This window comes from Colossoma macropomum, unplaced genomic scaffold, assembly GCF_904425465.1.
Source record: "Colossoma macropomum unplaced genomic scaffold, Colossoma_macropomum, whole genome shotgun sequence".
Lineage (NCBI taxonomy): Eukaryota > Metazoa > Chordata > Actinopteri > Characiformes > Serrasalmidae > Colossoma > Colossoma macropomum.
The window spans coordinates 6,794,617-6,820,982 of NW_023494802.1; the positions used below are offsets into that span (position 1 = coordinate 6,794,617).

At 39.5% G+C, this 26,366-nt stretch overlaps 1 protein-coding gene across 1 annotated transcript; it reads left to right on the forward strand.

The window, feature by feature from the left end:
- The first annotated feature begins 2,371 nt into the window (after positions 1-2,371).
- On the forward strand, positions 2,372-25,850 carry cacnb3b (calcium channel, voltage-dependent, beta 3b). Its single transcript, XM_036591268.1, has 14 exons — positions 2,372-2,413; positions 14,517-14,636; positions 14,718-14,840; positions 15,711-15,832; positions 17,989-18,023; positions 18,174-18,193; positions 18,529-18,609; positions 21,132-21,190; positions 21,279-21,379; positions 22,563-22,714; positions 23,036-23,131; positions 23,214-23,384; positions 24,265-24,312; positions 24,464-25,850. The coding sequence occupies exons 1-13, from the start codon at positions 2,372-2,374 to the stop codon at positions 24,292-24,294; spliced, it is 1,152 nt and encodes a 383-aa protein (XP_036447161.1). The 3' UTR covers positions 24,295-24,312; positions 24,464-25,850.
- The last annotated feature ends 516 nt before the right edge of the window (positions 25,851-26,366 follow it).

Genomic DNA, 26,366 nt, shown 5'->3' on the forward strand with positions numbered 1-26,366 from the left:
CCATTATCCATCATGCAAAGAACCCGGTCCTGTGATGATCTTACCTATTGTGCAAGGAGACTGCAACTTTAGTTCTCTGTGGGATCCGGCCTGAGGCGGCCCTTCCCGCTGAGGTCCTATTAGAATATAATGCGAAAGTTGAATGGCGTAAAGCACTCATACAGAGACCTGTGGTGTTGGATCTGTCTGCTCACCAATGAGTGTGATGTCATAACAACCATGTGTGTGAGATGAAGAGAGTCATCTGAAGTGTGACGTGGTTAAAAATGCTAAAAGCTAAATGATATTGTGTCTTTTTGAACTTATGCTGAGGATCAGTAGAACACCACCTAGGGGCACAATGTTGAAAATAGGGTGATCTTGAGAACCTCCTGGGAGCTGTTTTTCAGTTTACTATTAAAACAATAGTTTTCCAAAAAACATTAGATGAAAATTTCCTTCTTACTCTAAATGCAGTTGATTAGCCAAGACATGTTGGTGTCTGAAGTTGGCTTCTTACGTGCCTCAAACAACATTGAGGCCGATTCACACCAAGTCAGACTATTATGGACAGAAAAAGCTCATTTGAAACTTGACAACCTGCGATACTTGGCAGAACAGCTCATTTTATTTGTTGCAGAGAACAAAAGCGTATACAGCAAGCAACATGCTGACTATTAAAATGCAAAGGTCAAAGAAAACTTATGGCGAACCTTAGCTAAAAGGCTGGGGCATGACAGTGAGTACCTAGTATGACTGTTTATAGACACTTTTTGTTAGTTTATCTAAGTGTATCCTAGTCAGTTTATGACCAGGTAGGACTATTAGCGCTTAATGTAACACAGTGGTCACCAACTTGGGTCCTGGAGATCTACTTTCCTGAATAGAGAAGAGTCCAGTTCCAACCACAATCTGCCACACCTGCTCCAGCTAATTAACCTGCTCAGAAGTCCCTGATTAGATGCAGGTTGAAACTAAACCCTACAGGTCTATAGGAGGAAAGTTGGTGACCACTGAAGTAATGATAGTGTCTTGATGTTTTTTTGTAGTTAATGACATTAAAAACATGATAAAATCTCACATTCTCTGAGTGTTTAAAAAATGCATCAGACTTATGTGATTCTTACAGGCCATCCAACCTGAAGGTTCAGAGTTCAAGTCTCACGTCAGGGTGGTGGATTCAGTGCCTGGGTTTGCTTAATTGCCACTGTTGGGCTCTTGAGCAAGGCACTCATTCCTCTCTGCTTCAGAGGGGGCCTTATTGTGCAAAAGTCAGAGACCAGATTTAATTTTCAGTCAAAATGGCCATTACGAACAAGAAGAAGTTAGAGATCTTTCTGAGGAGACTAGATATAAGACAATCCACTAGCATAAAGAAGGAAAAGGTAAAAGGAAAATAAGTAAAAAAAATAGGAGTTCCCTAAACGGGTGCCCTGTAAGACCACCAAAACTGACCACATCAGATAAACAGCACTTAAAGCTTTCATCTTTGAGAGAGAGGATCAGATCAAGCTGTTTCAGATCTAAAAAATCCACAGGTGTTTCTGTCCATCCTTCCACTGTGAGAAGACAACTCAGCGCTATGCGTCTAAAAGGATGTGTAGCTGTCAAGAAACTCTTACTGAGAAAAGGAAACAGACACAAAAGAAGAACATTTGCAAACAAAGAAGCTGCTGGTGTTCTCAGGACAATGGACTGACCACCCCAGAGTCCAGGCCTTAACATCACTGAACGTGTTTGGATTACTTAGATTGAGAGAAGCAGAAAATGCAACCAACTTTGAGGACTGAACTTTGGAGGTATGTAAAATATCCCTGGAGATTTCTTCAAAAAGCTGAAAGCAGGTCTACTGAAACAAATGGAAGGCAAACAGCGACACACTACTGAAAAAAATTGATTCTATTTAGTTGTTGAAGCAAATTTTAAAGTATGTTTTCTGAAATAAATGAATGCTGGTCTCAGACTTTTGCACAGTACTGTATGCCTGGCCTCCATATGAACCCTCCCTCCATCTCTTACTGTAAGAAACACATCTCTGAATCTTCTGGGCTATCAGGAGGACATCTCAAGCTGGAGCCTGTGTGAGTGTGTGTGAAGGGAGGCAGCAGAAAGCAGAAGCAGTGGGAGGGTGTGTGTGTGTGTGTGTGCTCTCGCTCGCCTCGGTGCGGCTCCACTGCTGCAGTCAGGACATCAATTTTGTATAGACACTGAGCGGAGTGCTCGCTAGCATCAGGCCCTGCTTTCTTCCTGCAATCTCTCTATTCCCCTCCACTCCGCTCCGCACTGCTCCGTCCGCCAGCCTGCTGCTGCTGCTGCTGCTAACGATGCTCCTGCTGGCCATGGAGAGCAGCTCCATCAGGCTCTGAGCCATGGGGCTGAGTTTAGAAGCAGCATGTCTGCATCTGACTCCAGTGCAGCGCTTCTCAGCGGCAAGGTAGGAACATCTCTCTCTCTCTCTCTCTCTCTCTCTCTTTCTGTATCTTATTGTCACTCACATATGCATACAGTCTATCATTCTCTCTCTCTCACTCACTCTCTTAATTTCTTCCTCTCTCTCTCCAGCTCTCTGCCTATGACTCTCTCCCTCATCTTTCAGTCTTACACACAATCTACCATTCCCGCTCTCTCTCTCTCCTAGCTCTGTCTATGACTCTCTCTCTCTCTTTCTAGCTATCCGTCTCTTTCTTTCACCCTCTCTCTCTCATTCTGTCTACATCATTCTGTCTTACTCACAATCACTCTTTTTTCTGCCCCCCTTTCTCATGCTGACTATCTGTCTCTCACTTAGTCTGTCTGTCTCTCTCACGCTCTGCCTTCCTGCCTGTATATTACTGTCTTACATGCACACTATCATTCTCTCTCTCTCTCTCTCTCTCTCTCTCTCTCTCTCTCTCTTTCTCTTTCTCTCTGCTATTGTCTAATCCATCATTTTCAGAGGTTCCATGCTGCAGAGAATGAATGTTTGCCTGCATTAGGCGCTATATAATAACTAATGTAAGTCTTATTTTCCCAAGTTATGACAGCTCCAAATTTATGCATAACAGAGTCTTATATAAGACAATGCTTGAGCGTCAGAGCCATGCGGTTACATCTGATTCATGGCTGGCCCATTGACTGTAGACATTTGGCTTCGTTGAGAGTTTTCCTCCACCATGTTCTCTCTGTTCTGTCCTAATTAGATTCCATTTTTTCTAGTGGTTAAAAGGCATTTTACCATCTCACTACTTTGGGTTACAGGTTGTTTATTCTCAGCTTCATGTAAAACAAGGCAGCAGTGCTGTAGAGCTTAAAGGCACATAGTACCACTTTTTAAAAAGGCATAATTCAGCCATTAAGGTGTAAACAAAGTCACTCAGAGAGGTTTCATGTGAAATGGTTTGTTGCAGAGAAACTTATTAATTCTGATTTCTGTACAGATTTCTGTACAGTTGTATGCAAAAGTTTGCACGCCCCTGGTGTTATGTGTTGTTAATTTTCTAAGGGAAAATGAGTTAACACATTAACACACCCTCTACTGAGAACACACTTCACAGATCTGCACACTTACTGTTTATCGACTGAATTTTAACATATTAGAAAAAAAAACAATCCTGTGTAAAAATGATGCCACATTTTATATTTCATGTCTTGTTTCTGTTTTCTGAACGGTATTGCAATTTCAATTTAAATTATGATTGTTTTCGATAAATTGCATTTATTTGTATAAATTGTTTTTTCCGTAAACTGAGGTATGGGCTTGGGGCTCAAATGCTTAACACAGTGTGCCAGCCTGCCAGTGGTTGTGATGCCACAGTTTGGTTGCTTCTGATTAGTCGAATTCATCCAAAAGCAGTTCACAAGCTCAGTGTAATTGGGTTAAAACTTGCAACATATCCATGTTGACTATAATAAAAATTGAAGCTCTTGCGATTTCAAAATTGTTCTTTTTCAAAATGTGACTTTGATATTTTTTTATGTAATGTTGATCATGGCAAAATAGTGGAAAAATAGTTTTCTTTGGGAATTATTTTGTATTACAGTGCCCTGCATGTAGCTCTCTGCCGTGAATGGATTTTCAAACGTAAAAAATGTCCCAAGCATCAGGCAGAGTAATCATAGCCATTTCATTCAATAGCTTTCTGTGAGCTTTTAGAGGCATTACATGGTGGTGCTCACCACCACTGTGAGCAACTCTGACTCTGTAAGTTTCTCCAGAGCAGATAAACTCACATCAAATCAGTCTGAATGACTGTTCAATTTTTGCTCAAGCTTAACGATTGAATTATGTGAAATTAATATGAAATTTTGAAAAATTGGGGGATTTCCCCTTTAAGACCCTCTGTGATTATAGCATGGATGAATTTTCTATCAAACTGTTTTTATTTTTATCTATACCAGCGTACATGGCAATTCAATAGTCCATCCCAGTTAGTTTGTTTTAATATATGTTGTTTATCCTGTATGTTAAGAGGATAAAGGCACTGTTAGTACCAATCATTTCAGAAGAAGTGTTGGATAAGCAGATATCTACAAACTTCTGGACATACATTGTCGAGGTGGGCGATATAACAGAGATATAATAAAATGGAACTTGACACTGAAAAGATTAATTAAAAAGTTTTTTGTAGGTACTGTGCTGCTTTAAATCCAATTAATTGGGCCTAATTTTTATATTATAATAATATATATTATGCTCACTTAGTAATGAAACATGCAGTAGTTATAAGTGCTGACAATATGCACAGTATACTCAGAAAGCACATGATTTATCACAATAACAGTGTCATATCATATTGCCCACTCCTCAGGTTGTGTATATCCACGTAATCTTGAGGCATATTATTTAGTAACAGTGTAAAATGTTGATTTATTGCAATGCAAATGGAAAACAATGCAAAGCTGATTAGTGCTGTCACTAATGATAATGCAGGAGGAGAAATTCCATATGCGTTATCATCATGCAAATGTGCAACTAATCTCTGCTGATTTGTTGAGAAGGAAAAACTTTCAGCAGTGTTTTTTTTGAGTAATGGAGTTATTGATATATAACTGATATATCATGATAGCTTCAAATATAATTATACTCCTATGTCCACATTGTAATCCTTATTATTCAGTAATAACAAAGAAAAGAGCACAAATAAATAATACTTGATGTTATTATTAAGTTATAAGAGGAAGTAATGAAGGGCTTGAATATTTGAAGACTGCAGATGCAATTTTTCTCTCATTTTACCCAGCTATGAGAAAGTAATGACGTGTGAATGTATAAATGGTGTATACTGATGTAGCTCTGAACACATCTGTGTAGGCTGATCCTCTTTCTGCTGTCCTCTCATTATGAGCATGAAGCCTCCGACTGTCATCTCCTCGTAGTATATACAAGCTGAGCAGCATGTGGCCGTGGCTCTGGGAATCAGATTCTGAGCGTCTGAATGAAAATAGGGCATGAAAGTGTTTGAAGTGCTGATGAATGAATGTTTGTGTTATCTAACAAGCTGTGTACAAACGGAGAGGCTGGGCTGTTTGTGTGTGCGGCTCCCTCTGCTGGTTGTATTGTAATTGTGGCTTCTGGGTGCGTTGGACTTGAAGGTTTGTTATAGTGTCCATTGGCTCACTGCGCTTCCAAAGAGCAATTTCAATCAGAGAGAGAAAGAGAGAACAAGAGAATGAAAGCATGATCTTCATCTGATGAAGGGTTCATTTATGCCTAGCCTTCATGTTATTCTCTTAACTGTGGGTGTAAAAATGCATCAATGCATCTGAAAGTGATGTGATCTTAATGGATCGATTCAACTCAGATTGATATTTTGGAAAGCTACAGTCAGTTATAATAGTACTGAATACATTATTCACTTGTACGTTAAAATTTGAAAATTGAAACATTGGTGTGATATGCTTTAGGGCAGTTACCTTCTGATGATGCATCTTGAAGGTGAAAGGAACTTTGGAAAAACTACAAGCACTTTAGGGTGGATACTTTGCTAGCTGGGGAATGCAGAAGAAAGCTAGACAGCTAATGTTACTGTTATCTGTGTACAGGCAAAATAAACACAGACTGATGCTGTGTTTATTTCTCCTGTACACCTTCTCTACCTAATAAGCGACATAAGCAGTTGCTTATGGATTAAGTCCGAGGGGGAAAAAAAGCAATGGTTTAATCATGTTTTAAAAAAAGGAGGTGTGCATCTGAAGCCAAAAGACGGAAAGGAAAAGGGAAGATGGTGAGAAAAGCTTAAAGATATGTTGTGTTTTTGTGCTGTTAATGTTGTGCCATTGTTCAGCTTGCTTTCTAACTGATTTTCAACTTTATAAAATCTAACAAACACAGACGCAGTTAACTCGTTTTACAACAGCAGTTAACAACTTTCTGTGTTAATCTAGATTTAGCTACTCAGGCTGTGATTAATCCTCATGCGTGGGCACATGATAGCATTTATGACTAACAGCCAATCACATGAATCATAAGGAAGGGATGTCAGAGAAGGAAAACGAAATCATATTACAATCATATTACAATTATCCGTAATTTAAACTATAACATATTAGAAGCCCAACAAGCATCCAGTCATCAGCAATACACAACTAGCTAGTCATAAATGTATGTAATTCAGGCAGCTTGAGGTAGTCTTTGATATTAGTTAGCCTTTTACAGTACATCAGCTAGAAGGGACCACAAAGGGTTACCTTTAATGCCACAGGGAGATTTCTAATGGTTGTAGGATGCATATGCATGTTGCATGCTGGGTATTGTATTGAGGGAACAATGATGGACAACAGCACAAAAAGAGTATAAAATCTTGAATTCTCTGCATTGTTTGTACCCTGGTGAACAAAAATATACGTATACCGTGCACTTTTTTTCTGACAGCGTAATAGCTTGGCTTCTTTTTCACATGAGACAATATGTGTTTTGTTTAAATCTGAACACATCACTTTTTATGTGCAGTAAAACAAAAGGGAAAAACAAATCAGAACCAGACCAAATTATTGATGTTAATTGTCTAAAGTATATGGGCAAAATTATATCGGACTAAATTATCCAGATCCCAGCTTTAATCCGTTTCCCTCGTTCAGGTCAAAATGATGAAAAGACGTGACCAAGAGTTTTCATGAATGTGCAAAAGTTAAAAAAAGACAGTCATGCACAAAAGTTTGAATACCTGTTCTATGGTCAGATGAAAACAACATAGAGGTTTTTTGGCAGCAAACACCAGAGGTTAGTTTGGCATGGACACAAAAATAGCCACGCAGAAAAGTACCTCATTCCCACTGTGACGTATGGTTTGGTGGTGGATCTGTCATGTCGTGGGGCTGTTTTTCTTCCGAAGGCCCTGGACAATTTATTTGATATCAAATAAGTATCAAAGACTCCATCAAGTACCAGCAAAAATAAAATCAAAAATCAAAACCTGACTGCCTCAGCCAGCAAGTTTGAACTGGTCTATAGTTTGGATCCTCCAACAAGACAGTGGTCCAAAGTATGTCTAAAAAATGAACACAAAAATCGTTAACTGACTACAGAATTTAGGATTTGCCATGGCCAACTGAGTCCCCTGATCTAAACCTCATAGGAAACCTGAAATGAGCTGAAGTGGAGAGTCCACAAGCATGGCCTTGGAATCTGAAGGATTTGGAGAGGTTCTGTATGGACGAATGGTCCAGTCTCATTAAGTGTTATGGGATAGATAGATGAATGGATGGATGGATGGATGGATAGATAGATACAAAAAAGGTAACATGAAAAGGTATAATAGCTAGATGAAAAATAAAATGTTTAATTGTCCTGATAGAGGAGATGGTGTGGGTCAATGTAACTACATCCATTGCTAAGCAGTGAACAGAACATAAGGGTTAAACTGCTATAAACCTTCAAAACATAGAAAACATAATTTATTCAGGTTGACATCTCTAGAGTTATAATGTTGCATATTGTAATGTGCAGGTCAGCTAATGTCCAGAAGCGGAGATGTGAGAGTTATGGAAACACTCTTAGCGGATGAAGTTGCTATGCTGTGTGTCTTTTAAGGGATTGCATTACTCTATTGATCGCACTCTTGCGCGGCTAACTGCTCCGTTTGTCGGGTCATCTAAAAAAGGCCGGCCGTTAATGCACAGTATGTGTATGGAATACAGAATGTGAGTGTGTGTGTGGTCTCGGCTCTGCTTCGGTTCATGCTCGCTGTTTCTTCTGCTTGCTTTGTGTGGCTTACTGGAATTGCAGCACTCTTTAATGAGGTTCTGGACAATGTGTTCTTGTAAACTACACGGCTGCCCTTTTCGGTGCTGATCATGACTTTGCTGTTACAACTAATCTATTTCCTCAGCTTTTAATAACTATCCTGCACTTGTGACTCCAATGAACCACTGAGTGTGTTAAAGGGGTCATATTCTGCTTTCTTCTTGAAGTCCTGAAGTCTCCTGATTAAGTTTATGCGTTTTTATGTGGACTATATTGAATTAGTTCAAACTGCAGACCCACAATAAAATTAACAATTAAAAAAAGTATTTTGGGCTTCGATATTTACAAGGGTTATCTACACATTATAAACATGAAATATTTCTCTGTGATGCCAGTCCATGTGAATTTAATCACAGTTGTTCATTTTATAAATGTTTATGTATCATTGCTGAATAATATCAGGTATTGGTGCATCCCTAATGCCTTGATAAGTAGCAGAGGCTATTGTTCAGTGATTAGAGGAAGAACTGATTCTCATGCCCCCCTAAACATGTGCCCACATGTAAGTGCTTACCCAGCGTACTAGGGGTGGGCAACATTATATTTTCTGGTACTGGATAAACTACATTATCATACACCACAATACACTTTTGTGAGTATATTACGAATATCATCAGTATTTAAAGCTGCACAGGTTTTTTTAAATGGGAATAAGTATCATTACAAAGTCAGGAGGACAAAAAACACAATAAATAGGGTGGGTGTGCCTGAAATAGTCATTTAAATGTCGGATTTCGCAGGAGTTTGTCGGACCACATCATCTGTCTCATTGGTATTAACATCACACGCACAGGCTTGAAAAGAATGAGCTCAACTCAAATGCAAAATCAACATTATATTGATGAAGATGACAATAGTAGATCATTCACAGTATCGTACACAATGATTATCTGGTGGAAGCCACCTCTGTGCAGTGATTTTTTAGCTGATGTTAAACCAGTGAGCCATATCTTCCTTTGTTTTCCTGTTAGATTAAAATTGGAGTCATTATTAAGCAATAATACAGCTGGATCCACAGGAATTTCTTGCCCCACCAGGGCAGACAATTTGGTAGTAACATTTATCCAGAAGTCATAAACATCCCTGCATTCTCACACCACATTCAAAAATGTTTCCACTTGTTGTTGTGGGCGGTGGTAACAGTCAGTGTGCTGGTATTCCAGGAAGTCCCATGTTGGCTGGCTTCTCCAGTGTTGGCTGGCTGTTAATTGCCATATCAGTGCTGGCTTTAATGGCAACAAAGTGTCTAGTTTCAGTTGCAGGCTTTGAATGACCAGGTGGAAGAACCAATTGGCTATAGGGCCACCCTGAGGCAGAGCAGTGCCGCATCTCTACTTAGTTAAGAATACCAATGACAGAAGCTGATTGTGGGTGAAGCAGCTAAACAATTAGCTTTTTTTCAAGGACCCCCCAGGTTTTTGATATTGAGACATTCTCTGAGACATTCAAGTGGTTAATTAGGTGGTTCCAGACCACCCAAGACACGCTGTATTTTGCACCTTGGAACAGTAAGGATTAAAGCACACTTTGAATGCTTTTTCAACATACTCACAAACATAAGATTCATCCGCTTGGGGAAGAGTTTCGAAGCACAACCGTCTCCAAAAAATGTTTTTCCACATGTTGCATTCAATTACACATTTCTACCAGAGAGGTCTCCACATCCCCAATACTTACACAGTGCAGCTTTAAAGAAGTGTGTTTGCATGCACAGCAATAATACAGTCTTTGTAAGATTTCTGTAGGTGTCTGATTATTCAAGTGGTCATGTAAACAGCATAGTACGTATTTCTTATATTGGATTATGAAACCTGGATTTTAGCTCAGTAAACGAGTTTTTCAGTTCATCTATACCCTTACTCTGATTTTGCATCATTGATTCTCAATGTTTCTCCCATTATCTGATTACCCAAGTGTATGTCAAAACATTGAACAAATTACTGACAAAATTCTGTCCAAACTTTTCAAACCGCAGAAAAATGAAATATCATGATACGTACCGTAAATCAAGAAAATGTTTGCAAATATTGTGATATATTTTCATGTCGCACAGCCAGACACTACACTGCTGGAACTGTGTATAAAAGGCCGGTAGTTCCTACAAGGATTCATCTGATCTGGATGTGCATGTGAATTAAAGCTCTACAAGCTGTACTTAACCTCATACTCACTGTTTTTGATTCACTGTGCCGGAGTACAGAACCAAAACAACAAAAACTGTTTCACTGTCCGATTGCTTACTCGCTGCACTGTAGCTCTGTTGTTACAGTGGCTGTTGTAAAAAGAAGTGAGAGAACCAAGGCCATTTAAAAATCCCTCTCCATCTTTCATCTCTGTTCCTCCTCAATGACTCCAAACTGGGTAAAGATGGCGAACAGACGTGCTGGTGAAATTCAGCCTTATTCTTGTTATTCTCTCAGTATGCTGTGTGGAATAGGGAAGGGTTCTTTTGCAGGGCCAGCGCCTTTTTAAATTAAGCCGTTCATTTAGAGGGGGGATGTATTTTAATCATACATAAGAATCCTCTATCTCGTATGCGTGTCTGGCTAATTATGCTTTGTCTCTTCCGGTGGTGGAAACATCGGGCCCTGGGGCCGTCTTTGATATTTAAATGATATCCACAGCCTGGGTGAGATGAAGAGACGAGAGGATTTTTTGGAAGTTAGAGAGAGATTGGGGGGTTAGAGAGGGACAGGGAGGGGAAGAATGATAGAAAGAGAAAGAGGAAAGAAAAACAAGAAAGAAAAGAGGAGAGAGGGAGGGGACGAAGAATAGAGAGTGTGAGTGAAAGGGGAGACAAAGAGAGAAAGAGGGAAGGCAGAATCATATAGAGAGAGAAAATGAGGGGGAGAAGGAGAGAGAGAGAGAGAAGGATAAAGAATGAACAGGAAGAGAACAGGAGGTGCTGGAGACAGGTACAGAAAAGGCTGCAGTAGATACAGGACTATATTTAGGAGTATAATGTGACTTCTGCTTTGTGTTTTGTGAGGAGTTCCACCTCTGTGTCCTGCTGCAGTTGTACGGCCTTTTGGAAGCCTCTGCTAGGCTGAGTAACTCTGCTGGACACACACAGGTGAAGCAGGATTTGGTGTGACAGAGTTTTGACAGGGTGCTCCAGTGGATCTGTCCGCTGTAAGGTTAATGAAAAATGAAGCTCTGTCTGGACCCATGAGACACACACTGGTTATCCAGTCTCTTCTGAGTGAAAATGCTGTCTGTATTCCACAGATTATCATGAGTTACGTGATTTTTTTCAGAAGTACTGACAAAATTCAAGCTTTGAGATAACTGCTACTACGGTTTTAGCTGTGTAGCATACTTTTGTCAATTTTTATAGATGACTGTATGTCGTGCAGTGTCAGAAACCACATACACAAATCTGTTTGAGGCAAGTGTGTCATAATTTAAGCATACAGTTTGCATGATTAGGAAACAGTCCAAAGTTCCCTCATTGAAATTTTATAGGAAATTTTATAGGAACTCTGTAATCCCTATGCTTTCAGCCCCAAGTTGCCTCTCTCATGTTTCCTCAGGTTCTTCAGGAGCTGAACCTGTCCAGATATCATTGTGATCTGACACAACATCCATTTTGTCTATTTTTTATAATCTCTATTTTGTCTGTCACTTAATATTACAGAACTATGACTTTCAATTGGCTACATTCAAATTATACAGTAAACTACTCTATCCATTTGTTACTTTGCTATGCTAGCTTGCTAGTTAACAAGCTAAGAACTACACAACTAACAACAACAACAAAGCAGTGCACCACAATTAAACCAGACAAAGGATTTATTCTAAAAGTGTATTTTTTCTATACTCTGATGTATCAAAAAAAGGGTTAAAAAGGGTTCCATTATTTGTTAGCTAAATTAGCCTCTTAGCTTCAGTTCAAAATTTTGGAAGCAAACTTTAGATGCCAAACTTGTCTTGGCTGATCAAATACATTTGAAATAAGAATAAAATTGTGTACATTTGATGTTTTGTAGCACTGTGCCTTATCATAATCCACATTCAGTGAAGCATAATTGTTTTCTTTTAGCAAAAGGCATCTACATCTTTTAGCCTTAACATTAAAACCTTGTCTCCTTGTTTCTCATCAGCTCCACTTACTGTATAGGTGCACTTTGTAGTTCTACTATTACAGACTGTAGTCCATCTGTTGCTCTGCATACTTTGTTAGGCCCCTTAAACCCTGTTCTTCAATGGTCAGAACCACCACAGTACCACCACTGAGCAGGTATGATTTGGGTGGTGGATCATTCTCAGCATGTTAGTGTGTGTTGTGCTGGTTTGAGTGGATCAGACACAGCAGTGCTGCTGGAGTTTTTAAACACTGTGTCCACTCACTGTCCACTCTAACAGACACTCCTACCTTGTTGGTCCGACTTGTAGATGTAAAGTCAGAGACAGCAGCTCATCTGCTGCTGTACAGTTTGTGTTAGTCATCCTCTAGTCCTTCATCAGTGGTCACAGGACACATGACACTGTTGGCTGGATATTTTTGGTTGGTGGACTGTTCTCAGTCCAGCAGTGACTTAAAAACTCCAGCAGCACTGCTGTGTCTGATCCACTCAGACCAGCACAACACACACTAACACCATCACCACATCGGTGTCACTGCAGTGCTGAGAATGATCAACCACCCAAATAATGATTAACCACCAAATGAATGTAGAAACATGGTGGTTTTAATGTTATGGCTGATTGGTGTACACACTTAGGACAAGTTTCTGACACTTTATCATTTGATTTCTTTGTCTATTACTTTCTATACCACAGCCAAATTTTCCACCAATGTCACATCCTTTTTAAAAGACAGTGCACAAGTAAGACTTCTCCAGAGAGGGGCCGTATCTACAGGCAGGAGAGAGGAAGATGGAAAAATGGAGAAATGTGCTGTGTCACTGCCAAGAGAGAATGTGCTTATCTGGCCACTTTGTCATTTTCCCTGGCACATGCCATCAATAATACATTACAATAGAGTGCATAGCCTCCATGACTGGTTAGTGTTTCTACTCCAACACTCTTATATAAAGCACTTTAGCATCTAAGTTGCTAATGCTCAAACACTCTGAAGTGTTTCTCTGCTTTAGCTCCGGCAGTGCTCTGGTGTTCTGCACAGTGTGGCATTTGCTTCTGTTTTAACACAACCTTGTCTTGATTCTTCATTTTTGCTTCATTTCATCACAGGAGCTACAAGGCTAACATTGCTAACACTAAAAATCAGTAGTCACTCAAATATATTCCGTAAATACAACCCCAAAGATTCTCTCAACCCACTCCAACTGCATCCAGTGTTAAAGTTATGCCATTTGATTTGACTCTTATTTGGATAACAAAAAATGGGGTCTGTTTTATGAAGCACATCGAACTTACATAGGGTTCTGGCTCAAGTTTCAGCTTAATTAAACATAACTAACACATCTGCGATTAACTTTTAACAATTAACAACTTTCTCTATTAACCCAGATTTCGATACTCAGGCTGTGATTAATCTTTGTGCACATGAAATTTGATGTTTATGACAGACAGTTGCGTGAAACATAAGAAGTTGTCGAAAAGCAAAATACTACGTAAATATGTTGATAATGCTAAAAAACACTGTCTCCACTGCCACTGTTAATGCTTACTGCCCTGGAGCAAGGTAAGCATGTTAGAGGTAATGGTAAAAGTGATTTGCCAGGGTTAGGGCAGTCTATGCTGAAAGTTAGCTGGGTAAGCAAGAAATCCTGCTTTGTGAGACATATACCTGGATTCAGAATGCTGAGACGGTTATTTGTAAGCAAGACAGATAACCCAAAAATAGTCTTGCTTAGGGGCCCCAAAAGGCTAGAGCCAGCCCTGCACGTTAGGTCACCATGCCCAATGCCAAACATTGGCTAGAGGGGCATAAAGCCCCCAAGCATTGGGTTTTGGAGCAGTGGAACTGTGTTCTCAGGAGTGATGGAGCTCAATCCAGTGCCTAAGGGATGAGTTGCAGTGATCCAGAGCTGATCATCCATCATCAGTACCTGACCTCACTAATGCTGTTGTAGCTGAATGCAATCAAATCCTCACAGCAATGTTCCAACATCTAGTGTAAAGCCTTCCCAGAAGAGTAGAGGCTGTTACTGCAGCAAAGAAGGACAAACTCCCTATTAACACCCTTGATTTTAGAAGAGACACTGGATCAGCAGATGTCTAGAAACTTTTGGACATGTACTGTAGCTTTGAGTGCTCAATATGATTAACTGATAATGAATCTCCATATTGAGAGTCAACCTTTAGAAAAATCTTCTCAAATCTTTTCTCTCCCTCTTCCTCGCTCTGGCAGGGTTCGGCTGATTCCTACACTAGTAGACCCTCGGATTCCGACCTGTCCCTGGAGGAGGATAAGGAGGCGTCTCGGCGGGAAGCCGAGCGCCAGGCCCTGCTGCAGCTCGAGAGAGCCAAGGTTAGCTTAACTCACCTTTCATACTGACATACTCCTGCATTCACCGTCCACTTAGTGTGCTTTTTCTCCTCTTCTGTGCAGACCAAACCTGTGGCTTTTGCAGTGAGAACCAATGTCAGCTACTGTGGGGCCTTAGATGAGGACTGTCCTGTGCAGGGTGCTGCCATCAACTTTGAAACCAAAGACTTTCTACACATAAAGGAGGTGAAACTTAGTGTTTGGTTGTTAACAGTTATGGTTAGTCAGTTAAGTCACAGCTATAATGTTGACAAAGCTAAACTGAGGACATTTCTATGGTTTGATTTTTTTGGTTCAGCAGCCTCCTAGTTTAGTCATTCTATCATTGTGATAGCAAACAGGCTGTTATATTGAACAGCATCAGTAAAGTTGCAGCACCACTGACTGTATCACCACTGACAAAATTACTATTTTTAAAATATAGTCCACAGCCAGTTTAGTTTAAAAGTCTTATTGTATGTAAAAATTACAGAATGTTTCACCTTCAGTCACACCACTGATACAGTCTTTTTGCAACTCATGAAGCTGTCAGTATTTTTATTTTTAAAATTTTCAGGCATAAAAAAAAGATTTCACTAATCATGGACTTCCCAGAGTGCGTCTTTCCTCCTTTGAGATATCCACACAAAAAGCAGATGAAGAAGATCTTCCTGATTTTTTGTATTTGACATTTTATGTATTTTTATGTAACTGTAGACCACAAAATTAAAATTGTATTTAAAGTAAGTTTAACATATAACAGACATTACAAGCAAAACAAGCATCAAAATGTTTGTTTCACATGAAAATAATACTTCAGCATTTGTGAAAATGGACTAAAATAGAAACGCAAAAACAATAATTACCATAGTTTTGGTTGGTTAATATAGGTATATATAGAATAAAGAATACACTGCCATAAACTTTCTGTGTTTTTTTTTTTCTTATATTGAGCTCATTTTTATGGCTTCAGATTTGTGAGACACCGTTTGTCTAAGAAATCCTGCTTTGCAAAACTTGTTTAAGTTGTTTTGGTGGTGGGCTGAGGTGTAAGAGCAGTGCTTCCTCTTTGTGCAGAAGTTCAACAATGACTGGTGGATCGGGAGGCTGGTGAAGGAGGGGGCTGATATCAGCTTTATCCCCAGCCCTGTGAAACTGGAGGCCATGCGCCTCAAACAGGAGCTGAAAGCTGCACAGAGGTATAGTTCTTTTTTACAGGACCTTCCTGAAAGATTGTCATGACTTACAGTCAATACCCAGCATGTTTCAGTAAGGAGGCCAAAGAACTTTCTGCTGCATATTTAATGTAACTCACTGGGTTAAGCCTCACAAAGCAGTTGTTCAGTTTTTCATGTCAAACCAACTTGAAGATCATTTTATATCTTACATAAGTTCAAGTTCACACTATATGTATAAGTTGGGTGTTTTCACGATTGGGGTGCTTCTTAGTCCTAACTTGTGTTGTGACAAAAACAAAAAAACTAGTAAGCCTAGGCCACTGGTGAGTGGTTTTAGCAGCATTTCCACTCGTTATCAAGTGGGAAATCAAACAAAGGTCCGTACTGGGATACTTTTGGGTATGCCAGTCTATTTGTTGTCCATTCATGAGATTCCTGTGAGCAGATATTTCAAATTCCAAGAGTGAATCATGGCAAAAACTGTTGCTCTGAACAAATTTGCCTGCTTACTGTGGACTTCCATACCAATGCCCACATCCTGACCAGAACACACATTGGTGTCTTTTACAGCACCACCAAGTGGTCAAACATAAAAAATAGCAGTGAGAAAGAAAACAAAACGTAAATGACTCCAGCATAACTCTTAAAAAAGACTCACTTTTCAGACCAATGTAGATTATGTCTACAAGAAGGCAAGGCTCTCTCCTCAGGACGTTGAGGAGTTTTAACACCAGTAGCAATACTTTGATCATGGTCTACAGGTCACTTCCCAGTTCTCAGTTTCAACATTGTGTCCTGGTACAAGAACCTATCAGTTAAGCAAAGAAATAAGCTGGCCCAGGTGGTCAGCCAGGCCAGTAAGACCACTGGAGACAAACAACTGTCACTCCAGGACTTATACAGCCAATCCATAACCAAAAAGACAACCCAGGTCAAAAACGATCCTACTCACCCCCTTTATTCAATATTCCAGCTGCTACCATCAGGCAGGAGGTTTAAGGTCCAACTAGCTAGGAAGAATGGGTGCAAAAACTCATTTGTGCCCTCTGCTGTGACCATTCTGAACAAGGACATAATAAATAACCCCCCTATATAGTTCATGTGCATTGTTGCTGTAAGTACTTTGTGTTTTAAGTTTTTGTCTTTGTATTTAACTGCCAGATTGCCAAAGATAAATTTAAATTTTATGCAAATTTAATGGATAATAAAGGTTTAATCCATCTCAGAAATAGTATCTTATCTTTGCAGGGTTTCTTTTCTGACAAAAAATTAGTAACAGGTTTATAAGTAACAGGGTTGAGGTTTCAGCAAAAAATGAGCAAATACAAAAAATATGGTTAACTAGCATCCATGCTAATGCCATGATCATATTAAGGACATTCTAATGTTTTCCTTTTTTTTTAAACAAATTTACAATACAAAAGTACAATTTACTTAAACTCTATACTTTAGGTACCAAGGCTGTACATTCGTTTTTAACCTATATTGGGTGACTCATGAAAAAAGATGTTTCAAGCATTAAATGTTAAATGGATTCAAATAGTACTGCAAAAATTACATAATTTTTGAAGTATGTTTATGATAATATTTCAAGATAAACTGTGACTAGGGCAGTACCCCTCTTGTCACTGGGGTGGTATCCTCAAGGGTAAATCTCAGTACCTTTAGTCAGGGAACATAATTGTAACATAATCCATTGAAATTATATTTTCTAAGTTGTACTGACTCCACACACCCCGTCTCGTCTCCAAGCTTTTATTTTATTGTTCTGTTTTATGACTTTAGGTTATGAAAAGGTACCAATATGTTCTTTTCACCTGGAAAAACTTATTTAAGGTTCACAATTGGACCTTAAAACCACTGTTGTACCTTTGAAAGAACATTTACATTGTTTGTACCTTGATGCATGAAAAATGTACCTGCACAGAACCTTTATTTCTAACAGTGTTGGTTGTGAAGGACAATTTATTTGTGTTTAAAATGTGTATTAACTCAACTCCACATATATATTTTTGAAAGTAATATCACTGGGACACAAATGGAACCCTACTCGTGGAATCACCCAGTTGTTATTGGTGGTGGTGGTGATGATGATGGTGTGTGTGTGGGTGTGTGGGTGTGTGTGTGTACTTGACTTTTCTCACATTCCCATCTAACTGCGCTGCAATGTCTTACAGAAAACCAGGAGGGAGGCCTACACCTCCATCTTCAGGTAAAAAACAACAACAGTCCAAACGCACTTACAGTTCGAAATTCTACCGTTAACATTGTGTTGGTAGCTGTGCTGCATGCCTGTCAACATCACATGGCCTGTTTTACCCACAAACATTCCTTAAATGTTTGTCTTCTTGCTCTCTGAAAGCTAAACAGAAGCAAAAGCAGGTAAGTTGTTCTTGTTGCTTTTTTAGGTTTAGAACAGAACAGACTGTAGTATTGCTTACACACACACACACTCACACACACTCACACACACACACACACTCACACACACACACTCACACACACTCACACACTCACACACACACACTCACACAGACTTCTTCCTCTGCTTCTCTCTCTGTAAGACAAGTTTGCAAGAGATCCTTCTGTATATCATTACTGAGGCTGGAAGGCCAGAGGCGACTCATTAGTTGTTGGAGGATGTTAGTTAAGATTCAGAGTGTACACTAAGCTATGAGGCTTCAAAGAGGCTGTTTTTGTGTGCTTGATTATTTCAGACGGAGCATGTTCCACCCTATGATGTCGTACCCTCCATGAGGCCTGTGGTGCTGGTTGGGCCTTCGCTGAAAGGCTATGAGGTACGGTACACTCAGTTGCATTATACATTTTGTGACTTCAGTCGTTGAGATGTAAACAGAGTCATTCAGATTGGTTTGATGTGAAAAGATTCTTTGTAGAGAAACTTATAGACCCAGATTTCTTTACAGTGGTGGTGATAGGAACCAGAGGTCTCAGTGTCTACAGCACAAATATAGACATTTTATTTACTATCCAAAATGACCGGTGATCCCACACATGTCTTCTGAGTTTTTATGTGTAATGTTGATGATGGTAAATAGTGGTAAATGAACACCGTGCACCCCTAAAAATATGTTTTAAGCCAAAACATTATCTCAAAACTATCATGAAACAGTTTCTCAGGTGTCAGGCAGCATATTTATAATCACTTCATGAAGTAACTTTCTGTGAGGGAGCTTTTAAAGGTGTTAAACTCTTCAGACGTCTGGTTCCTATCACCACCACTGTGAACAATTCTGACTGTTTTTGTTTTCTGTATGTTTTTGTTTTGACTTTATTTATATTTGAATGATTACATTGTGTAGATATTTTTTAAAAAATCTGTGGAATTCTCATTGAATATATAGCTGAAATGCTCCGTTAAGATAACTAGGGGTGTAATTCTTTCACAATGAATCACTTTGATTATTATTACAGATTTTTTAAAACACTGAACACACAAAAATGACAGGAGAAACTGTTTATGCAGTAGCGGAATATATACGACAAAACCAATACAACATTTTGTTTAGCCTAGATTTTTAAATTAACACATTCTGTATGGAATCTTATTATAATGGACCTTCACAACACAATAATGCATTTCTACACCCCTGGGGATATCTATTCAGTGACCCTGTTTTCAGAATCTTTATTAATTTCCAAGAACTACTCCTGATGCAAATATTAACATAAATTTAAATAAAATAAAACACATAACATACATAATGCACAGTATAACTCTACAGCAGGCATGTCAAACTGGGGACTTTCTGGGCCAAAGTGCTGCGGATATTAGCATTTACCCTCATCTAACGCTCTGAATTCAGTTCATGAAGGCCTTGCTAATTAGCCGATGAGCTGAATCTGGTGTGTTTAATAATTCAGCTTGCTAAAGTCTGAAGTGTTTTGGCCTGCAAGGACTGAAGCCTGACACATGTGCTCTACAGAAAACATATAAAAAGTGAAATAGGTATAAAATGTACAATTACATAATAAAAATTGAAGATGTGTACAGTTATACAATATGTTAAATATGGATAAGCCAATGTTGTATTACACAAAAGACTGAACAATTAAATATAATATCAGCATTTTCAGTATTTAATGTGTCCACTCTTTGCCTTTATTACAGCTTCTGCTCTTTTCAGGAGACTTGCTTTCAGTTTTTCAAAGAAATCTGCAGGGATATTTTTCACACCTCCAAAGTTTAGTTTGCATTTTCTGGTTCTCACTGTCCAAATAACCACAGTTAAAATTTAGACACATCAGTCCGTAAAACCTTACTCCACATCTCAGATGTCCAGTTTTGGTGTTCTAGTGCAGATTTTCTTCTATTTTGTCGGTTTCCTTTTCTCAGTAATGGCTTCCTGACAGCTACGTCCTTTCAGACCCATCGCACTGAGTTGTCCTCTCACAGGATGGACAGAAACACCTGTGGATGTTTTTAGATCTGAAGCAACTTGATTTTCTCCTCTCTCTCAAAGATGAAAGCTTTAAGTACTGTTGTCTGATGGGGACAGTTTTGGTGGTCTATCAGACCTTGCACGGTTGGAGTCTGGTAGACCACCAATAGAGTCCATTTTCTTTATCGTTTAATAGTTTTTTGAAACTCCTGTTTCTTGCTTATGCACTTGTATTATTTTATAATTAATCTCATCAGAAACATCTGAAAAATGAATAACTTGTACTAATGTCCTTTACTGACTAGAAAATTAAGGAATGGTGGTCTCTAACTTTTACCCAGTACTGTACTTTTTTGGTTCCTTTTATGGCAAATGTATATTCAACTGATCACAGAATAGGGATGTAGGAAGAGTCCTTACTTAAGAGGATTAGGGCTTTAGGGCATAACGGCTACTTGTATTTGCATGCATTGAATCTTTGAAACTTTGTGTTGACGTAAGGATCTTTTTGTGTGGAGCTTCTGTGTAAAAAATTGATGCATGTCTGTGGCTCCGTAGCTCAGAAATGCTCTGGAGGCCTAAGCCGCTCATGCTCTGACACAGCAGGGAGTTGAAGCTGTTCTGCTGCGTCCGCTGCTGCCTCTCTATTTCAGGAGCCATCCATTTTTCAGCCTGAGTCTAAATTAAAGCACATCACCTCACCAGGCCACATTAAACTTTCACATGGCTCTTGTCCAAAGCCCCTCTGCTGCTGCTCTTTACCCTCCTGCTCAAGTCTGCCCCAGTACATTCTCTATAGTCACGCATCAGCTGTACATTCCAGCAGTAAAGCACCTCATTTTAGTCATCAATCAGGTTGGCCTTGCCTTACTGAGGTAAATGTATTAAAAATATTTCTTTTCTCTCCTCTCGTCCAGGTGACAGATATGATGCAGAAAGCACTGTTTGACTTCCTCAAGCACAGGTTTGATGGAAGGTAAGTCCAAAAGCAGCTTATTATCTTTTAAATGATTTGAGATGGATGCTTTGGAGGTCTTCCAACACCTTTTACTATGTCTTGGCAGGATCTCTATCACACGAGTGACTGCGGATCTGTCTCTAGCCAAGAGGTCTGTGCTAAACAAGAAGGCCATCATGGAGAGGTCCAACACACGCTCCAGCTTAGGTGAGTGAGGGAACTTAGGCCCTATTTAAACCTGGCGTTAACAGGTGTCCTGGGTGATCCCCCAGATAGCATGCGAAATGTGGGCTACTTCTGGCAAACATGCAGTACCAGTGACCCACTGACCACACCGGCAAACTGGATGTGTAGTTGGTTCACACGACCAGATCTGGGTGACTTCTGGCAGAGATATGGCAGTACGTTGGCCTATGTTTTTGTATGCTGTGTATTTTGTATTAGCTGAAAAAAATAGGTGGTTCAACACAATCTGCCTCAATATTATGAACACTACTGAATGGTCTGCAATTTAATTTTAATGTGGTATAAAATTATTCATTTTTAAATGATTAAAATTAGAAGCAGCTGTTGAAGGATAGTGTAGTGGGTAACACCTTTGCCTTCTTCACTGTAGACTGGGGTTCAATCGCCCACCTTGGTAAGTACCCTACACTATACCCATAAGAGTCCTTGGGCAAGACTCCTAGCACTACCTCACCTACCCGTGTAAAATGATCAAACTGTAAGTCGCTCTGGGTAAGAGCATCTGCCAAATTGCCATCATTCCACAGCGGCAAGTGGGCCAGATGAAAGTAGTAAATTTGAGCCATCACTCATTTTCTGTCTGGGTAGTGCAGGTGTGAACAGGGTATGCATTGTGATCTGATCACTCAGACTGTCTCTTGAGATGATCAGGGATGCATATGACCACATAATATTTGTAATGTGAACATTAAAGCTTCCTCAACAGCATCAAAGGACCTCCTTAATCAGCTGCATCATCACAGCACAGACGAAAGAAGCTGTCTAAAGTAAAAGTACTGTAATCTCTATGGGTGAAACAAAGCAAACAAATCAGTTAACAAGTGTGCTGCCATATGTCAATTTGAATGTGAGTCACATTCTTTTTGATTCATTAGACAATCCAATTTTCTCTAACATGCGCTGCCAGAAGTAGTCGAGTGAAAAGTAGCAAATTTTACTTTAAAAAGTAGTGTAATACGTGAAAAAAGAACAGTTTGAATTACATGCACTTCATTACACTTCACCCAAAATTTCCCACTGGAACTTTCAAATAACATTACTATCATAATTGCATTGTAAATGTTCGTACCTTGCTTTTATGCAAAAACTATTTCCATTTGTCTTTGCTTTTCTCAGTGATTACATTCTTGTCTTGTGTTTCTAGCGGAGGTCCAGAGTGAGATAGAGAGGATATTTGAGTTGGCGAAGTCTCTGCAGTTGGTGGTCTTAGACGCAGACACCATTAACCATCCAGCACAACTGACCAAGACATCGCTCGCCCCCATCATCGTCTATGTAAAAGTGTCTTCTCCAAAGGTACAGCAAGGGTGCTGTGATGAGTCTCCCAGCCACTTAAACACCTCATATACAGCTGTCACTCTCATATACTGCCTTGACACATGCAGTTTCACTACTTGCAGGAACAAATGGGGACATTTGCGAAGTAACATTGCTTTTGTTTTGAGTACTAATGGTGTTACTAGCTATCTGTCCTCACAACAGCTTGTTTCAGTTATGATTATTTAGGAAACAGTTTGATGCATCGTGAATTGCCGGCATGCTTTTTGATGGGCTGTCTCATTTCTGAATGATTTTTAATGTTTCTTTGCCTCAGTTACTCATCATGCTCTTTCGCAGGTCCTCCAAAGACTCATCAAGTCCAGGGGAAAGTCTCAAAGCAAACATCTAAATGTGCAGATGATGGCAGGAGATAAACTTGCTCAGTGCCCACCAGTGAGTGTGAATAGAACAGTATCAGTGCTCTACTGCCTGGCCTCTTGTGGCTTCACTCATCCTTCATTTTTTCTTACATTAGGAAATGTTTGATGTGATCCTGGATGAGAATCAGCTGGAGGATGCATGTGAACATCTGGCCGAGTATCTGGACATCTACTGGCGTGCCACTCACCTGCCAGGTTCAGCCCCCGTGAACCCCCTACTGGAGCAAAACGTGGTAACCCCACCCTCAGCTAACTCAAGCCAACAGGTGAGCACACTCAAACCACATGTTCATAACTGATATTAAGGGGTATAAAACTATGACCTGACAAAAGTTATTCTTTATCAAATTGTTGATTGTATCGCAATATCTATAATCACGTCTTCCCCATAATTCAATTCAATTTGCTTATTTTGGTACCATTCAGCGTTATTTCTAAAAATACAGGGGTGTTACAATTCAATTTATTATTCAGTTTGATATGAACGTTTTTTTTTGGCAAAGCAAAAAGATGTGGCTGAACATTTGCAGTACATTAATATGTTAAAGTTTCCATTTTCAGTTTTTTGACTGTAAAAGTACAATATTTGAAACAAAAGCTGTGAATTATAATGTCTGGATCTAACACTCTAGCCACAAGCTAATGTTAGCCCCAAGCTAACATGCTAATCACAATACAGTCCAATTCAGTATGTTACAATACAATATGTTGTGTTGCTACATCCTTACTATTTACATAGAAGTGAAATATAGCTCATAAAAACAATATGCCAGTGTTTTAGCACAAACAGCACAGTAATTTCATTTTGGCCCTTTTAATTAATTTCTAATATGACAAAACTGTTGCAGGTGAATCACCACCTTTGTTCTGATGCATCACAATTTTACAATTTGACACCATATTTGTGCATATAATCACTGTCGGAAAATGTCAGCTAATGTAAAGATATTTTATTACAAAGAATTTTGGAGAACTCCTGTTGATCCAGTCATCTTTATGTGTAATGTTCACATAATAGGATAACTGGTATTTTTGTAAATTATGTCACAAAAATATAAAATGACAAAATGTAGTTACAAGGTTTTATTCCAATGGCGACGATATATTAAACATTTCACCAGGCTCTGTCACAATCTGTTTCCCCAGTTCTCTGAGACTCAAGAACTGATTGAATGAGTGCTGCAACAGGCCTGGGTAAGTAATGGAATATGTCAGATGTGTATTTGCAAATGTATTTTGGTTATTTCTTGCTCTGTGTATTCTAGCATTGCTGCCTTTGGATCTATTAAGTGAGAAAAGCAAAATGCAGCATCATCCAGCCCTAATGAGTCCATTCTATTCTTAGCTTGTACTAAGGTTGGTCAGAGTGGCGCGGATCGTTCCGAAGCCTCCCTCAGTCCATCTCTCAGAGGCCAGCCACTCTCTGCCCCTGAGCGGGAGGAGCTCAGAGCAGCTGCCCCCTGAGGAGGAAGAGGAGGAGGAGAAAGAGATGAGGGTAAATGAGGAAGAGGACCAACCCCACCATCCTGAGCACACAGGAGGTGCAGCTCAAAGCCCACCCAGCACAGCCACGTGTGCCAGCCGCCACGTCTCAGGACCGCTCCGCTGCAGCACAATGCATACAAAAACACACACAACCAACACTGTATGTGGCAGCACACACTCACAGACGTGCACTCCATGTCCAAAAGTGTCCATACCCTCCTAGTTAATGAATTGGGGCATTTAAAACACAATCATTACTGATACAAGTGATCAGTTGTGCACACACAGCTTAGAAAGGCACTGCTAATAGGAACACACTGGAGCAATCACAGATAAGTTTGGCTTTATACAGTGAAACTTTTATGCAGTCTGAGCTCTATGTAAAACTAGGGGCATAAAAAAGAGGAGAAAATGAATCTGGTTACATAGGTCATGGTTACAACAGGTTGAAGAGGAATAATTGGTGGCACAAGCATCCGTTTAGACAGCTGTTGCTGATAGTTCGCTAGTTAAGGCAGCTCTTTATGGAAACATTAGCTTTGTGCTACCAACCACATACCAACCTTGCAAAAAGTTGATCAGGAGGATCCTCTTTTTTAACCGTCCGATAAACCATCTTCTGTTCTAGTGTCTTGTGCAATTGATCCGATGAAATCAGTCGTTTGAAATTACACTGTTTGATATGATCACATGGTGCGTTATTTACGATTTGATTTGCTGTTTCATGAAACTTTCATGACGCTTTGCAGGACACTTTACATTATGCAACTCAAGCACAAATTAGTTTCATGTAGGTTGCATGATAGTTTCACCATATAAAGCCAGTAATGTATGTTTGGCCTTGGATTGTAGAGCAGTGGAATCACATTTTTTGGCGTGATGAAGACCATAAACATCTTGAGTTGGAGTGCCGTTTGTGATCCAGAACAGTTTCCTCAGGAAAAGGCAGACAAACTCCCTATTAGTTTAGCAAAGAAATAATCAAATTTGCCCAGTTTTCCCATTATTCCAAGTGTAGTCACTAAGTCAGACCATCCTGGTGTCCAGAGTTTGCCATCATAGAACTGGAGCTACAAGGCTAATTTTCCCACACAGGGAAAAATGATATCTTGGCAACTGAGATCACCTTTAATCTGGACAATATATCAGTGACACTATATTTTGAGTCGTCCTTTTAGATGAAACAAACACTTAACAGACTCAGTAACATGTCAAAAAAACATATGAGTGTTAAGATTAGGTTTTTGGTTGGGGTTGAGGTTAGGGTTAGGGTTAGGGCCAGGGTGAGGATTAGATTTTGGGTTGGGGCTAAGGTTTGGGTTAGGATTAGGGCCAGGGTTAGGATTAGGTGTTCGTAAGGTTGATAAGGTTAGGTTTTGTGTAATGGAAGTAACATAGTGACAATACATCTTCTTAATGTAAGTGATGAATCAGCAGTACATCTATAAGATATTTACTTCAGTGTATTCAGATGCTGCTCTACTGCTGCTTCACTGATATGTTGTTGGTGTGTTACTGATAATCTGTTAAGAGTTTATTAATCATCTACAAAGGACCACTCCAAATAAAGTGTTACCAATATATCTAATATTTCTCAGTATGAGACTGGTGTGAGAATATTACAAGTTTATTTAACTTAATTAGACATGTTGTACCTATTTTAAGTTATTTTATCAAGTGAAATTGTCGTATTCCATCGGCAGATCATTTCGCTCGCTTCAAGTATTGTTTTGGAACAAGCAAAATGATCTGTATTATTTCTT

Excerpts from the sequence above, each read along its gene's own strand:
- cacnb3b (XM_036591268.1), top strand. The coding sequence starts at position 2,372 with ATGTCTGCATCTGACTCCAGTGCAGCGCTTCTCAGCGGCAAG. Across the intron at positions 23,132-23,213 it reads AACTTGCTCAGTGCCCACCA|GAAATGTTTGATGTGATCCT; the intron begins GTGAGTGTGAAT and ends TTCTTACATTAG. Across the intron at positions 23,385-24,264 it reads CAGCTAACTCAAGCCAACAG|TTCTCTGAGACTCAAGAACT; the intron begins GTGAGCACACTC and ends CTGTTTCCCCAG.